A 15,978-nucleotide genomic window follows, 5' to 3' on the forward strand; every position below is an offset into this window, starting at 1 on the left:
CAAAACTTAAGCATTATAAAAGTATAAAAAGAGAGAGCAAGAACATGATCTTGATCTGAAAAACAAGATGGCTAAATGAATGGCAAATGCCTCCTTTTATAGGCTAAAATTTAGAATGATTTATTTGGTAATTGATAATTGATTTAGTGGCCAACTATTGATTTAGTGGACTTGGTGGACATCAGCACTCAAGCATTTTGGATAGATGAAATGATATTGATGCAATCTGAATTTGGTAAAGTATTCTTCATGAAAGTTATTGGAAATTATCTTTTACTTTCACCCACTAAATTTTAGAGTATTTGGAGCACTACAGCTCAAGATATGTCTAAAATACTGAGTAGTGTTGCTGGTGGACTTGATGAATAGCCCTCAAGCTCTTGTCTGGATGAAATGTCATTTCTACCATCAGAATTTGAGCAGGTCTTCTCATGAAAGTTGAAAATTTTCTTTTCCTTCTACTCACCAAATTTCATATCATTTGGCCTTCTAGAACTCCAGTTATAGGTAAAAAGCTAAGTAGTGTTTGGGCTAAATTGCAAGATAGATTCTGACTTCTCTTTTGTGGCCAAACTTTGAATTTAAAAAAGAAAAATTTAGGTTTTTTCCTATGAAAGTTGTAGGTCTATTTCTTATCTTTCCAGCCATATAAACCAAACTGAAATCCAAGATCTAGCTCCAAATATAACCCAATGACTGAACAGTATTTGAATTTGAATTGAATCGGCATCTCCTTTCTAAGCTTAGCCTTTTTTTTGTTCTTTCACTTTCAATAGTCAATCACAACAATCAACCCTTTGAATTGTAAGAATACCCATATTTAAAATGAGCACTTACTATAAATTAAAAATATCTTATATTATTAAACTTGTTATTGTAAAACATGCTCTAGTTGAGAAATTATTGATATTTCAAATGCAAAATGATGATATAAAACATTGATAAAAATACATTTTTAAGTATTAATCTCTACCTATTACCAATTACCTGGGCTTTCCATTTCAAGCTATCAAACATCTTGGCTAAGGATTATAAATCAAATTACTTGAATTAAAAGATTAACTGATTATCCGTCACCTCAAGTTTTATTCCTAAGTATTTTAAATTTTATTACTCATCACTTTGTTTATTCCTAACCTTGTTTTCATTGTAACTTATCGATTTGAACTATATAAATCTTATGAGTTCTTGCAACATATGTCATTTTTTAACCTAAATTTCAAGTATTTTGACTGAGATAGTGAGGATAATATTGATTGATGGATAAAGCCAAGAAAAGAAAGTGAAAGAAAAGTTTTTTTTATCTAAAAATTTATAATGTCAAGAAACATTAAAAAAAAAAAACAAATCGATCTGGAATGCAAAATGTTTATAAATGTGGAAAGTCATAAAACATTAAAATTTAAAAAATTTAAAGAGACAATATTAATTGAATTATTTATTGTCATGTTATACAATTTTTCATCATCAATGATAAAAAAGAAACAATAAATCTTTGTTTGTAATGTTATAAGTATATTTTGAAAACACTTATTTGTTTGCAATGTTATATAGATGGTTTTCTCCTGTATTGAAACTAGACACTTATATTGAAACTAGACACTTAAATAATATGGTCTTCAAATACAAAATATTTATTTACACAACTTAAAATATCTTGATTGTATTAAGTTAATTTTTATGTTGAGTTTTAAAATTATATTTAAAATCATCATAATAATTAGAACTAGCTTGGTTTAGAGATTTAACTTAACAAACCACTTGAATTATGTTTCAATTTAAATTAAAATAAATATTGACCTAACCAAACTTAGTTAAATCAAGCAAATCTAATTCAAACCCAATCAAATTAGCATTAATTTTTTTTAAAAAGCCAAAATAACATAATTTTAATAAAAAAAAATAATCAAATTAAATTTATCTAATAACTTATGAGTTTATTAAATAACTTAATGACACAATGCCTTTTTATAATAACATTGGATCTCGCAACCATGTTTAAAGATTTTTTTATATTTAAAAATTGTTTAGCATGTGTTAATTTTTGTTCTTTATCCAACTACAAAGAATAAAAATATTACTTAACTAAATAGCTTTAAATTTTTGTATTAGACCTTATATATAATTGTGTTTCAAATTATATATTTATAAAAATTAAAATAATTTACTTTGAGAGAACTTGATTTTCATTTATTTTAAATACAAAAATTTATTTAATAACAATTTAAATCAAACACATGTTTTTTTAAATTTATTCTTTTAGAAATATAATTGCTGTTTTTAAAATAATTTTTTCTGAAAAAATTAAATTTATGTATTTTTAGATTTTTTTAATAATTTTGATATATTAATAGAAAAAATAAAAAAATTAATATATTTATTAATTAAAAAGATATCTTACACAGCATTATCACAGTAACCAACGCTCCTTTCTTTGAACACCAACCCGACCAGTAGTGCACAGAGAAATTGCATTTCCTATTTACATTAAAAAGCAAAATAAAAGATAAATCCCAAAGGACTTTTGCAATCTTCCACATTTAGCCCACACTAATCCTCTAAAACCCAACAGGCATACTCTTATCTCTCTCCAAAATCCTATTCCGCCGCTTCCTGTTCCCACCTCCACTCCTCTCTAAAGCCTCCACAGAAACCAAAACCACCACCAACATCACCACCGCCAATTGGAGGTGCTTTCCGATCACAAACAAAAAAGATTAAAAATTAAACCCCCCCGCCCTTCATCCATAAGCAAATGGCGGCCACACCTACCTCAGAAATGACGGACGGACCCATCCTCAGCGTAATCACCAAACGCCTTCGCGCTCTCAAGAAGAAACACAACCGAATCCTCCAGATGGAAGAGTCCATCGCTCAAGGCAAGCCTATCAACAAAGAACAAGAGGACTTCCTCCGTTCTAAACCCTCTGTTTCGGCCGCAATTGACGAGCTCGAGAAGCTCCGCCAGCCTCTCTCCATCGCTGTCTCGGAAGAAATTGAGCTCGCTGCTCATCGACTCAACCCTAAATCTGACAGCACAGTTGTTCCGGAAGCAAGTGATGAAATGTTGGAGGATCTGTTGCACTTGTTGTATTTTGGGTCGTTGTTTGATGTCAAGTCACAGAACGATTTCACTGCCACCATGTTAACTCGGACACATGAAAGAGGTTGTTGCTTGACTTATGATTATGTCACCGATGATGCCACGGATCTGCTTGGCGAGAGGGATTTGGATATGATATCTATGTTGGGTGGTTTATTGATTTCGCGTCCCGGCAATACTAGCTTATCTCATAAGAATGCTTTGCAGCGTTGTATGGAGCACGCGAAGTTGTGGCTGGCTAATTCAGACCAACCTATTGATTCCACTACTAATGTTTCCTGTCTGTAATATATCTTGTTTTTTTTTAATTGTTGTTTACTTGTAATTTTTGTTTGTGTATTATGGGGTATTGAGTTTTTATTATTATTATTATTGCCTTTCAGATGCTGAATTGAGGGAGAGGCTCAACAAGATCAAGGCTTCCGATTATTTTACTACCACACCGGAGATGAAAGCTCCGGTGGAAGTGGCTGCTGCTGCTGGCAATTACGTGCCTTTCCAGGTTCCTTTCTCAGTTCCAGTACAAGTGGACGACTCCGTTGCACAATACCAGCCAAAGGTATAAAGAATCATTTACTTGTAACTTTCATTTATTTTTTGTTTTGTTTTTGCCATGAATATTTTCTTGTTATGCGGTTATGTTAATAAGGTTTATGATTGATGTGTTTATTGATATGTAAAATGAGCTGTTATGGTCATTGTGCTATCTAAATATAGCTTAGCTGCCTTTTGTTTTCTCTTTTATTGATATTTAGTTTCTCTTTTCAATCATTAGACACATGTTGCTTAGGTATTTATTTTTGAATGCCTTCTTGTCATTCAATACTCAGGCTAAAGGTCTTTTCTAGCATTTAGGTTGTGACCACAATAAAAAATAATTAGGTGAAGTGCATACTGTACTCTGCCAATTCTCTCTTCCTTCTTTGTTTAGATAGTGATTTGTAGAAATCAATACTTATTTACTCAAGAGCATTCAAAATGGTGGTTTTGGGCCCAAACATCAGAGCATTCCTTGTTTAATTATGGTGATTAATCGCTTATGGGAGAAAGTCAGGTTTGATATGAAGAATGTTTTGTCATTATCAGTTTTTTAAGGTGCCTGTCACTTGATCATCACTATATAATGAAGCATGACATGGTGATGTAGGAGCAAAGCCAAAGTAGTATCTGAAAATCTGATAGTTCACTGTTGTGCATTACCATAGCAGGTTTCTTTGAATTAGGGTATTTCTGTTTCTGATTTAGTTATACACTATTTATTTATTGTATTTGAACTATTGGGATTTTGTTATTTTCAAGGGTTAGGATTTCTTTTTGTCACGGGTTTACTATCTATTTGAGGACTGCTATTGATGTGATGAGTATGATTGATGTTTTGAAGATAAAATGAAAACAACTCAAACAAAATAGAAGGTGAAATGATTGAGGACTACTAGCCTCACAGGCTCACAATAATAGATTCAAGGAGCCTCTCCTTAATTGAGAGCATCACACTTCTCACGTGTTAAGAAAAAGCTGCACTGTATTCAATGCTGTAATTTTAAATGCTACAAGCATATTTACAAGCCTGAGCTATTCCTAATCCTAATTAAACTTTGAGTGATAAAAAAGAAACATAAAAATTCCTATTTGACTAGTCATACTTTATAATGGTACTCTATATTTTATATCAACCTAGTCATTTTTTGGAATCCCTAATCCTAATCCTTGTAGGAAAGTAATCACTACTAAGCTCTCTGTCGTATGGCTTATCATAACTGTCCTCTTTTCTTTCTTTGGGTTACTTTTCTATGACCAAGTTCTTGTCATATTTATCAAGGTTGGTGTTGGCATTGATAGTTGAAAATGGTAGAACTTGGCATGATGCAGTATCAGAACCACGTTTTCTAATTTCAATTGGTATTGAGAACTAACTTGCAAATCAGATTCTTAACAGGTAGACAATTAGAACATGGAAGGAGGCTTTGGATGCAGTGACCCATTTACATTTGTGAAGAAAATTGTAAAAATACAAAATTGTTATATCCCATCATAGAATATAGAATATTGTTGTATAACACTATGAAACCAAATAAATTATGTTATTCTAGCAAGATGGCCTATTCATTTGCAGAAGCAAACAACTCTATCTCTTTTCAAATTTGCCGAATTATTTCGGAAGGATAAGGTTACTCTCTATGGTTTGGGCTTTTTCTTTTTTTTTTTTTGTTACCAACCCTTTGTAAGGTCAACATTGATTATTTATAACAAGTCTAGAGATCTAAGATGGTGTTGTCCTCAAAATCTAGATTTGTGCACCTTGCATTTTAATAGTAATGGAGCTTTGGGACCCCTTTTCTTGCATTGCTGTCACAAGTGAATGGAATGGTTTATTTTTGTAGTTTAGAGAGCGTTGACTTTGTACTAACAACTCGAATTAAATTTATTAATTTTTTTAGGATGAAGGGAGGCAAGATTCTTTGAAAGTGTGCATTCTTAATTGTGATTTGTTGAATTTTAAATGTAGAATTTTTCAAGACAATCACTCTGTATAGAATTAGAGATGACAATTTAATCTAAACCTTATGGATACCGTTCCAAACCGACTTAAATGGGTGGGTTTTTTTGGTTAGTTACCTTACCCAATAGGTAATGGATAGGGTATTGTGTGTGTGTGTGTGACATATTTCAATATTGACACAATACACGTATATGTATAACATTTATAATTTATTTTATCATTTAATACACACACTTCAAATATATATTACTATTTTATTTTTTTTAAATAATAAATAATAGTTGGATAATGGATACTCATATGGATACCCGAAACTCGATGTATATGGTATATCTAAATTTTTTACTCGGTGAGTAATGGGTAGGGTATGAACATAGAGAAACCTGACCCGGGGTTACCCATTATCATTCCTAAGTAAGTATTTTCCATGGCTTTGCCCTGTTCTTCCATGGACATTTTTAGATGAATTCCTTAGTTGATTTATAAAGAGAATCAGCAAGCTCTCTAATTTCAGCAGTTATTTATCTGTGATGATGTCTTATCCTTCATGATTCTCTCTTAATAAAATTCTTCTATTAGAAACATCATAGAAATAGATCTCTGTAAAACTGTTCTTGTTTTCTAGATTAAAATTCACAGGGCAATGTTAATTATCACACATGTTTGTTAACTGTATTTCTGTAAGAACTGGTGTCAAATTGTTGTTTACGTGTTTGCTAGTTTCACTTGTCAAAAAGGGTAATTGGGAATTTTATTTTTATTTAAGATGTGGCTAAATTATACTTGTAAGCATGTTTGAGAAAGTGCTTTCCATTTTGCTTTGCTTTGTGAAATGATGGGGAGTATTAACATCATCCTTTGTTGTTTTGAATTTTTGGTTTTGTGCCTAAGCCACTCACACTTGTTTATACATTGTGGTGCTTTGGAAGGATGTGCTGTATTTTCTTTTTCTTTTTTCAACGTTATATTTGAATTATTCAACCCAAAGGAGTGTTTTATTCCTTTTGTCTGTCCTAGTAGGAGACTGTTTGAGCTGCTTGTGTGATCTAGAATCCTAACTTTTTAAACTTATCTAGTCTGGATAGCACATTTCAAAGCTTGGGCTTTCCATAAAGAAAGAAAATAGTGGGCAGTTTAGTTGGAGTGAGGAGCAGGGAAGGTAAGGCTTATGAAAGAGGCCATTTTCTTGTTGGTGAGAGGGGTAACACATCTGTTCTAGGTAGTAACATACTGTTAGAAATTGTGAATTGTGTTTAAAGTGGAGTTCCATGAAGTTTTGTGCACAGTATGTTCCCGTTTCACTTAAAGGGGGATTGGATGAAAATTTTAAACCACCTGTAATGATATAATGTAAGTGTTGCTTGTTTTACACTCCATCATATGAAGTGATTAGGGATCTGTTATCTATACCACTAGTAATTTGAAGCTGCCTTTATTGTAAGGACTGAATCAAGTAAAGTCATACCAGTCCTTCCAGATGTGAAACATCCCTTCGAGCTCATCTTTCAAGTTTAGTTTGTTTCTTAAAATTAAAAATAGCACTTCAAGAAGGTGCTCCAGTTTTCAGTCCTTAGTTTAACTGCTATTTTATGACTGCATATTATGTGTGTTTCTTTTCATTTAAATGAGTTAGCTATTGTTGATTGCTTCCAATATTCTACTCTGTCCATCGTGCTAAATTAGATTCTATGTGATTTATTGTTGGATGTTTGCTGGTTGTGATTTACAATTTCTTAAATCATCCTTTTGTTTGTTTCACTTATAATTTCTTTAGTAAGCCATCCTTTCATTCTGACTGTTCTTTGAACTTATTTCTATTCAATTGGAGTATGTGCGATTGCTAGTTTTTGTTGATTTTGGAAAGGTGCAACGGATGAAAATTCAAAACTGCAATGATACTAGCTCCCATTGATTGCTCAATTGGAAATTTATTCTGCTTAATGGTGATGCATGTCTGAATTCTTAGAAATTTGCATACCTAAGCCAAATCTCACCTGATTATGCAGTTATTGTGTGATTTGATTTCTTTTCCTTCTTCTAGTTCATTCGGATTCGTGTCAGTTGGTTGGTGAAATATTCTCTTTGGGGGAAACTTCTTTGTTTTGTTTTGTTCAAGCTTTATATATTTTTCTTAAAAGACTTTCTAAATATTTGTTGTTATTGCTTTTTGTAGGAACAAGAGACAGAAAATTTCCAACATGAGACTGGTGATAATCAGTCTAGTCCTACTGAGGAATCTCAGAAGGTGCTTGCACTTAGCATGATATGATCTTCCTCCATGCCTGCATGTATTTATTTGATATTGAATAATGTTGGTTTCTCCGTTGCAGGATGAACAGGAGACTGGAAATCCAGCAGAAGTTGTCCCAGATCAAGCAGAGCAAGAAAAGCCTTTGACAGAAGTAGGAGTAGATCATAATCAGAGAGGGTTGGAGCCTGAGCAACAATATGTGAATCGAAGGAACTACCAGAACCAAAGAGGTGGTCGTGGTGGTGGCAATGGCAGTCGTAGGGGCTATTCAAATGGCCGTGGTGGTCGAAGTGGTTCTAGAGGAGGTGGTGGCTACCAAAATGGCCGCAACCAATATTATGATCAACCCGGAAACTTTCATCAGAGGAACTACTATAATAATCGAGGAAGGGGTGGCAGAGGTGGTGGGCACACTTATAACAACCACGGTTCAACAGGTCAAGGTGGTCCTGCCCCTGCTGATTTTGGGGTGGCTTCATGATGGCGCTCATTGTGTGTGCATAGGGTGTCAAGTTCCCAGTTTTATAGGTGGGTGGCGAAAACATTTCTTTTGCTTTGTGTGAGAAACTTGTCATGAATGCAGGTTAATGTTGATGGATAGACACTAGCCCTCTTTTTGTAGTTCAGCCAGCGAACTGTCTATTTAAAACTTGAAGAAAATGAAGTTCAACTTGATTTGCCAAAAGGGGGTTAATTAGCGAAACATTTAGCCGCGTCTTGTCGATAAACTTGACTGGTACTGATTAGGTTAGGCAGGCTTTTATGGCTAATGTGTGGTTCAAGTGGTGCATCTGGTCTGGTTTATTAGCCAGATCTGGAAGGTTTATTGTTATTTGACTGTAGTCGACTAGCTGCCCGCTATGATTGATCAGTGAATGTGATCCTTTTATTCCTTTAACCGCAAACCTTGATAGCAACGTAACTATCTCTATGCTTTGATTGTTTGTTGGAAGATAATAATGCTGTGCAAGATGTGTTTTAGAAGTGTTTTTTAATCGAAAATGTTTTAATTATTTTTTAAAAAGATACTTTATTTTTATTTTTTATACAGTTATTGCAGCAGTGTTGAAAGGGTGTGGTGTTTTTTAAAATTATTTTTTTAATCTAAAAATGCATTAAAATGAGTTTCAAACACCAATTAGAAGTTAGAATATGTTTGGTATTGTGGTAGTTGTTGTGGGTGATTTGAAAAAGTTATTTTATAAAAAATATTTTTAGTTGAGGTTAATTTAAAAAAACAGTTGTTTTGTTAAAACTGAGGTTGAAATTGAGGTTGAATAAAAAATAATTTAATGTGTTTGGTTAAGAATGCTTTTGAAATTGAAGTTATAAAATAATTTTAAAAAATATATATTAATATTGATGGTTTTTAATTTAAATATTGTAGATTTAACTATTGCTATTACATTATAAAATAAATAATATTTTTTATAAAATATTTTTTATTGTTTCATTAAAATATCTATAATTTTATAACATTTATATATGATGAGGATTACAATTTTTATTTTATTTTTTAAGTATACAATATCAGGAAAAATATAATCAGAAATAAAATTAGATTTACGATCAAATTCTGTTAATGTTACATCATTAAATGATTTTTGTTTAATTTATATAGTTTAATTGAATGATGTTAAACACTAATTATTTAAATAAAATATAATTAAAATAATAAAAATAATTTTTATTTTATCAGATCAAATCCATTTTAATATCTTTTAAATTTTAAATCATAATCCATTCAGTTGAAATAGTGCAATATATTGCATTGTACATGCTAATTAATTAGCATGATGTGCAAAGGCATGCAGCAAAAGGTAGGAACGCGACAGAAACATGTAATTTCTGCTTTAATAGAATAGTATTTTTAATATAAATAATGATATCTTCCATATATAAAAATCACGACTAATTTTTTAACCAAACATTATATTATCAGCCACGTACGCTTAGCGAAACGGACTCTTAGCTTACTTCTCGGCGTTCAACATGCCAGTTTGCCCACAAAATCAATGTGGAAGTAGGGTGCATGTCTCGTCACCGAAGTGCTAAGGTTATGAATGGCAATTATGTTAAAAAAAGAAAGTGAAATTGGAACTTCATGCAGAAGTTTGCTTTCAAGTACAGATAAATGGATGAGATATGGCTAACTTTTGAAATATTATTATTGAAATAATATTTTGTATTTATATTTTTTTAATTTAACTATTCAATGATCTATTTTTTCTATATAATTTTTAAAAAAAATTCATGACTAAAACCATTACATTGAATGCACTATAAATAAAAAAGTTCCAAAACCCAAATTATTTTCAATTTTTTTATTAATTTATTTTGGTCTAATCATCAAAACCATGAATTTCGCAAGTATTTTTTGAATAGATATTTTATATATATATATAATTTCTAGAGATATTGTTCATCTTTATTTTTAAATAATATTTTTAATATATTCAACCATGCATAATATTTTTTATTTTATTTAATTAGTTTTATGTATATTTTTATTTTTATTAATTTTTATTAATTTTAATAAATAAATTTAATAAACACAACTAGATAAATATTTCATTTTATAACATCGAATATTTTAATTTATATTTATTTATTAAATTTTCCAGTTTTTCTCTTAATTATTGTTATTAATTTTTTATATACAAATTAATTTACATAATTAGATATTTATATAAATTTTAAATTTTAAATTTTTATGTAAAAAAACAAATCAAAATAACTTGTATAACCAAACTTCAAAAAAAAAAAGAGAAAGAATCGGATTCGCTGGGCTGGAAACAGATGAATTTCCACCAGTTGGGACCTCATATAGAGCAGTCCCACCAGTCCACTTTTCAAGACAAGTCAAGTTTTTCCTCCATAGACAGTAAGGTTGGGTTCTGAAGTGACGCTTTATACTTTGTAGGGAGGCCAGCTATGGACTTTGGTACTTCGTTTTCTTCAGAGAGGAGGAACTGTGCCTGCCAACAAGCAATTTTTTTTTTTTTTTAAAAAAAAGAATCTATTCTTTGAATGAGTTGATATCGTCATTTTTGTTGAGGTCTTAATTTGACTATTATGGTGTCACTAAATTAGTATGAATTTCTATTGGTATTACTCTTCTTTTCATGACCACATCAATGACTTGTAGAAGCCTGATAAATGCCTTAACCTCAGGTATCGGACTGCCTGCAGTTATTGTTAACCGGATTTAGGGCTTGTGGCGTGGGCAGTCCCAATTCCAATAATGCTCGCCGTTAACTAGTACTCTATCTGATTAACATCACCGTATTATTTTCTTACGGTTTCATCTTCTGGTGCCAGAGCTGGTGGATGAATTTGTTGTTAGATTTATTTTTGTGTTTTAAAAATATTTTTAATAAAATTTAATTTTTTTGATATATATTTTTTAAAATTAATATTTTTGGTATTTTTAAATTGTTTTAATGTATTGATATCAAAAATAATTTTTAAAAAATAAAAATATTATTTTAATATATTTTTATATGAAAAATACTGTATCTATACTGCCAGGCTTAAATCATAACCATGAAGGGGACTTTGTGTTCATCGGGATTGACGTTAATGAATGGACGTGAGAATGCTCTTTTCCTTCTGCAGCTGCATAATTTGATCACATATTGGTTTAATTTCCTTCTTAAATCTTGACAAGAACGAATGTTCATAAAAACAGCTTGTGGCTCAGCATTTTCACTTGTGATGAAAGGGAAGGTAGCTGGGGTCAAGAAGAATGAACTTGAGAGCAAGATTGAGAGACACAAGATATGATCACCATTCTTCTTAACAACCAATGCCATGTCCATGGCGAAGCTTTGCTGGACTGTATTTCGGTGGTGAGTGAAGAATTAAATAGGGCCTCGAAAGCAATTTGCTGAGGCAAAAAAAAGGATCCTTTTTTTATTCAATACATTGCATTGCATTGCTTTCCCAGGTTGATCTTATCTTGCCAACAAAACTCATTTGTCTCTCCATCCACTGTTACAAGAATTGCATTGGCTCCTCGAAGGAATTGGTTAGGAGAGGGACGAAGCATCCAGCATGATGTGGAAAACAGAGGTTACTTCACAAAATCGATAGCTTCTTCGACCATTTATGAGGACTCTATAGAACTTGCACTTGAAATTGAAGGATCCTTTTTTTTGTTTTGTATTATCTTGCACGACACTTTCAAGGAAAATGACTAGAAATATAACACCCGTGTCCAACTCAAGCACCACATGAGCAAAATCAAGCGGCCTTCAGTTCAACCACACATTGTTTTGTAATGAACAGGATCCACACATGTTCCAACTTCAACTTGAAAGCAATTGATGCATCCTTTTTCACATTCAACTTCGAGGCCGTGAATGATAAAAACTGAAATTAGATCAATAGTACACAAATTTATATCAGAAGGCCACAGTCATCTCGTGGAAGCTTGGCCAATAGTTAAAGATTACATGTTCATCCGTACCAATAACGCGCAAATTCGCAAAACGCCTTCAAGCTTTCTTTCCTACTATGCACAATCTTACACTAGGGCAGTGGAAAACATAGCGTATTTACATTCAATTAACATAAATTGATGATCAGTGTTAAATGGATAATTGACAGCCCAAGCCTTGAGCTCTGGATCAATTATCAGGTGCACCTAGGGCCTTCTTGAGGTCAGATCTCTGTTCCGCGGTAAGTCTTGTTGGAAATGTGACATCAAACTTGATTCTAAGGTTTCCTCTCTTGGTGGGCTCTTTTGAGATGGGCATTCCTTCATTTGAGATTAGCAACTCCTGACCTGGTTTGACAATATCTGTTACCGGGACTGCGAGATATCTTCCATCCAAGGTTGTCAATTCGATGGTTTTCCCTGTGAGAGCTTCCAATAACGAGATCTTCTGGTTGACCACCAGATCATTTCCATCCCTCTTGAAAACAGAATGGGGCTTCTCATCCACCACGAAAATTAGATCAGCTGGAGTGATTCCAGGTTCTTGATTGCCTTTCTCAGGAAATGTGATTTTTGTGCCCTTCTTCCAGCCAGGCTTGATGTCTATCTTTAAGATTTCCTCGACGGTTTTTGGCTTGCTGCAAGAAAGTTACTAATGCATCAAACAACCGGAAGAAGAATGATGCCGACCAAAAAAAAAAAAGTAGTGGCAAATGATAGCTGAAATGGAGAAAAAAACAAACAAACAAACTGATAGGGTAGAAGTCAGTGCCATAAAATTCTTAATGCTCGCATTTCTCATCTCTGCAACTAGGACGGGTCTAGGGACAAGATATTAACTTCTAGAGTGCATTCCAACTCATTTCAAAGTGCCTAAAGCTATGTATGGCAGCAACGTTATTCAAAATAAGCCAATTGAATTTAAACTTTTTGTATATCAACCCTGAATGACTAGCTCAGAGCTGTAAACGACAGTTATCTCTGATATTAACATAAAACCCCCATCCAATTCAAGTTTTCAATTTTAAAAAGCACTAAAGCCTGTGTTATCAACAGGACATTGCAGTTTATAATATGTTGGCACCATTTATAACTAATGACTTGGACTAATTGATGAATTGAGATTGAACTAGCTCACTTCAGAGATTCATACTATTTTAGTTCCTTGGGCCATTTTATCTCCCCAGAATTAGCTGGTCTCTGCTTCCCCCCACAAATATGCATCCATTCTCCATTTGTAACTATAATGATTTTGAAAATTCTCTCATCCTCAGTATATCCTCATTGCTAAACTTATCAGAAATCAAAGAATGTGAAAATAAGTTGATGTTCCAAATCAGTCAGTAACCAGAATCTGCCAACTACAATCTATATATTTGACATTAAAAAAAAAAAATCATGTTCTCCCAAAAATATAAAAACAACATCACGCCTCAATCCTAATACTAATTGGGTCCTTTTGCGCCATTCCCAAGATCATTTTTTTTTATTTTCTATATAATGTTAGAAGAGAAAAAAAACCTAACCCATATTACCAAGAGATAAATATATCTAGAAAGTGCAACAACACCATAAAAAAAAGGAAAAGGAGGAGTAACTAACCCGAAATCATCAGGAACAGAACGAGAAATCCTCATCTTTCTTCGAGTTCCTTTATAAAGCTCTTCCAACGTGCAAAGCAACTTGCTTTCAACAGGCGGCGCTTTCCTGTTAAGCTCAGCCCCGTAATTATTACCATTATTATTCCGAAAATACCCCTTTCCAACGCCACCGGATCCGCCACCTCCTCCAAAGAATTCAGCGAAAATATCCTCCGCGTCACGAGGATTGAACCTGAAAGAAGCGCCTACATTGGTAGTTGGAGGTGGAATTTGATCAAAAGACTTGAGCCCTTCTTCACCGTAGAGATCATAGATCTGACGCTTGTTAGGGTCTGATAAGACATCGTAGGCTTCGGAGATAAGCTTGAACTTGGCTTCTGCTTCTTTCTTGTTTACAGGGTTCTTGTCTGGATGCCATTTCATTGCCAGTCTCTTGTATGCCTTTTTCATGTCCTCTTCAGTCGCGTTCCGGTTCAGTTTCAGTATGTTATAGTAATCAACACCCATTTCTTCTTGATTTTTCTTTGGATTGACAGCAAATGCAAAGAGGGGGGGCGAGTAGAGCACAAAGGGTGTTTTCTTCCCTTTCCTTTTCTTGCGCAAGAAAACCGGCGAGTCGGCGGGGGGCTAGGAAGGATAGATTAGATTGTTGTCAATGCGTCCCTTGGGATATTTTTTAAGGAGTAAAATATAATCCAGTACCTGTTTTTATTATACTTCTTGGATTTAATCCTCTTGTCTTGAAAATAAAAAGCTAGTCCCTTTAATGCGAGTTGTATGATAATATGTTGTTTTTAAAGTAATTTTTATTTAAAAATATATTAAATAATATTTTTTAACTTTTAAAATTTATTTTTTATATTAACATATTAAAATAATTTAAAAATTAAAAAAATTAATTTTTTTAAATAATTTTAAAACACAAAAAAAGGCTTCTCCACCTTTTATTTTCCTTGAATCTCTAAATTGCCTAAAAAAATAACTGAAAAATAAAAAGAGATTATTAACTTTGTTTAGTTGAAAGTATTTTTTTTTTAGTTTTTTTGTATTTGTTTGCTATTAAAAAACTTAATTAATAAAAAATATTTTTTAGTTAAAGAAATATGTGGCTTGATTTTCAAAAAAGTATTTTTTTTTATTTTGAGTGGAAAATACTTATTGAAAATTATAAAAAATTTAAAAATATTATATTATTTGTTGATTATATCAAATTAAATTCTTAAATTTTTTTGTTGTTATATATATATATAAACACACTTTTTTTTTAATTTTTTTCAATCTCCCCTCTTATAATTTAATTTTTATATTATTTTTTATTTTGATTTTTATAATTTTTATTTATTTTTCTTCTATTATTTTTTTATTAAAATTTTTTATCTATTAAATTTGGTTCTCATTGTTTTGATTGTTACTTATTTTATTTTACTTTATTTGAAATATTTTATAAAATGGTAATTGTTATTATTTTAATTTTTTTATCTTTTAATTTTTTTATTTGTTAAATTTAATTTTTATTATTTTGATTAATATTTATTTTATTTGAGATAATTTATGAAATTTTTTTTTTCTTTTTTAACTTTTAAATTTGTATGATTTGTTCTTTATTGATTTAATAAACTTGAAAAAATAAAATATTGATAAATTATTTTTTAACTTATTTTTTATATCAAATACTGAAAAGTATTTTTTAATTTATTTTTTATTATATTTTTAAACATCAGAAAATAATTTATATTTTTAAAATTTATTTTTCTAAAAAATATATTTTTTTAAAAAATATTTTCTAACAAATAAACAGTAACTAAAAAGAATTCCCCTTTGAGAGCAGCAGATACATACGCATGCACACGAGCACGTGCACACACAGAGTATAGATGGGAATTAATAATGCATTGCATACTGCTTCCCTAATGTTACACATTGGAGCTGGGTTTCAGGATTAGGGTTTGTTTTTTTGTAGGGCAAAAAACAGACCAACAAATAGCAATAGATAGATCATAAACACGTAGAATGACAAAGACGCTTCTTCTGAAAAAACAAGTTGAGTAATAATGACAATTGTTGTTGCTATTATTATTATTA

At 31.6% G+C, this 15,978-nt stretch overlaps 2 protein-coding genes across 2 annotated transcripts; one reads left to right on the forward strand and one right to left on the reverse strand.

The window, feature by feature from the left end:
- The first annotated feature begins 2,486 nt into the window (after window positions 1-2,486).
- LOC105116275 (glycine-rich protein) lies at window positions 2,487-8,752 on the forward strand. Its single transcript, XM_011013552.1, has 4 exons — window positions 2,487-3,383; window positions 3,487-3,662; window positions 7,777-7,848; window positions 7,934-8,752. The coding sequence occupies exons 1-4, from the start codon at window positions 2,756-2,758 to the stop codon at window positions 8,333-8,335; spliced, it is 1,278 nt and encodes a 425-aa protein (XP_011011854.1). The 5' UTR covers window positions 2,487-2,755; the 3' UTR covers window positions 8,336-8,752.
- A 3,438-nt stretch (window positions 8,753-12,190) lies between these two features.
- On the reverse strand, window positions 12,191-14,644 carry LOC105116276 (dnaJ homolog subfamily B member 4-like). Its single transcript, XM_011013553.1, has 2 exons — window positions 13,898-14,644; window positions 12,191-12,933 (listed from the first exon to the last, which is right to left on the reverse strand). The coding sequence occupies exons 1-2, from the start codon at window positions 14,401-14,403 to the stop codon at window positions 12,486-12,488; spliced, it is 954 nt and encodes a 317-aa protein (XP_011011855.1). The 5' UTR covers window positions 14,404-14,644; the 3' UTR covers window positions 12,191-12,485.
- Between the last annotated feature and the right edge of the window lie 1,334 nt (window positions 14,645-15,978).

Source organism: Populus euphratica, unplaced genomic scaffold (genome assembly GCF_000495115.2).
Source record: "Populus euphratica unplaced genomic scaffold, PopEup_1.0 scaffold1276.1, whole genome shotgun sequence".
Lineage (NCBI taxonomy): Eukaryota > Viridiplantae > Streptophyta > Magnoliopsida > Malpighiales > Salicaceae > Populus > Populus euphratica.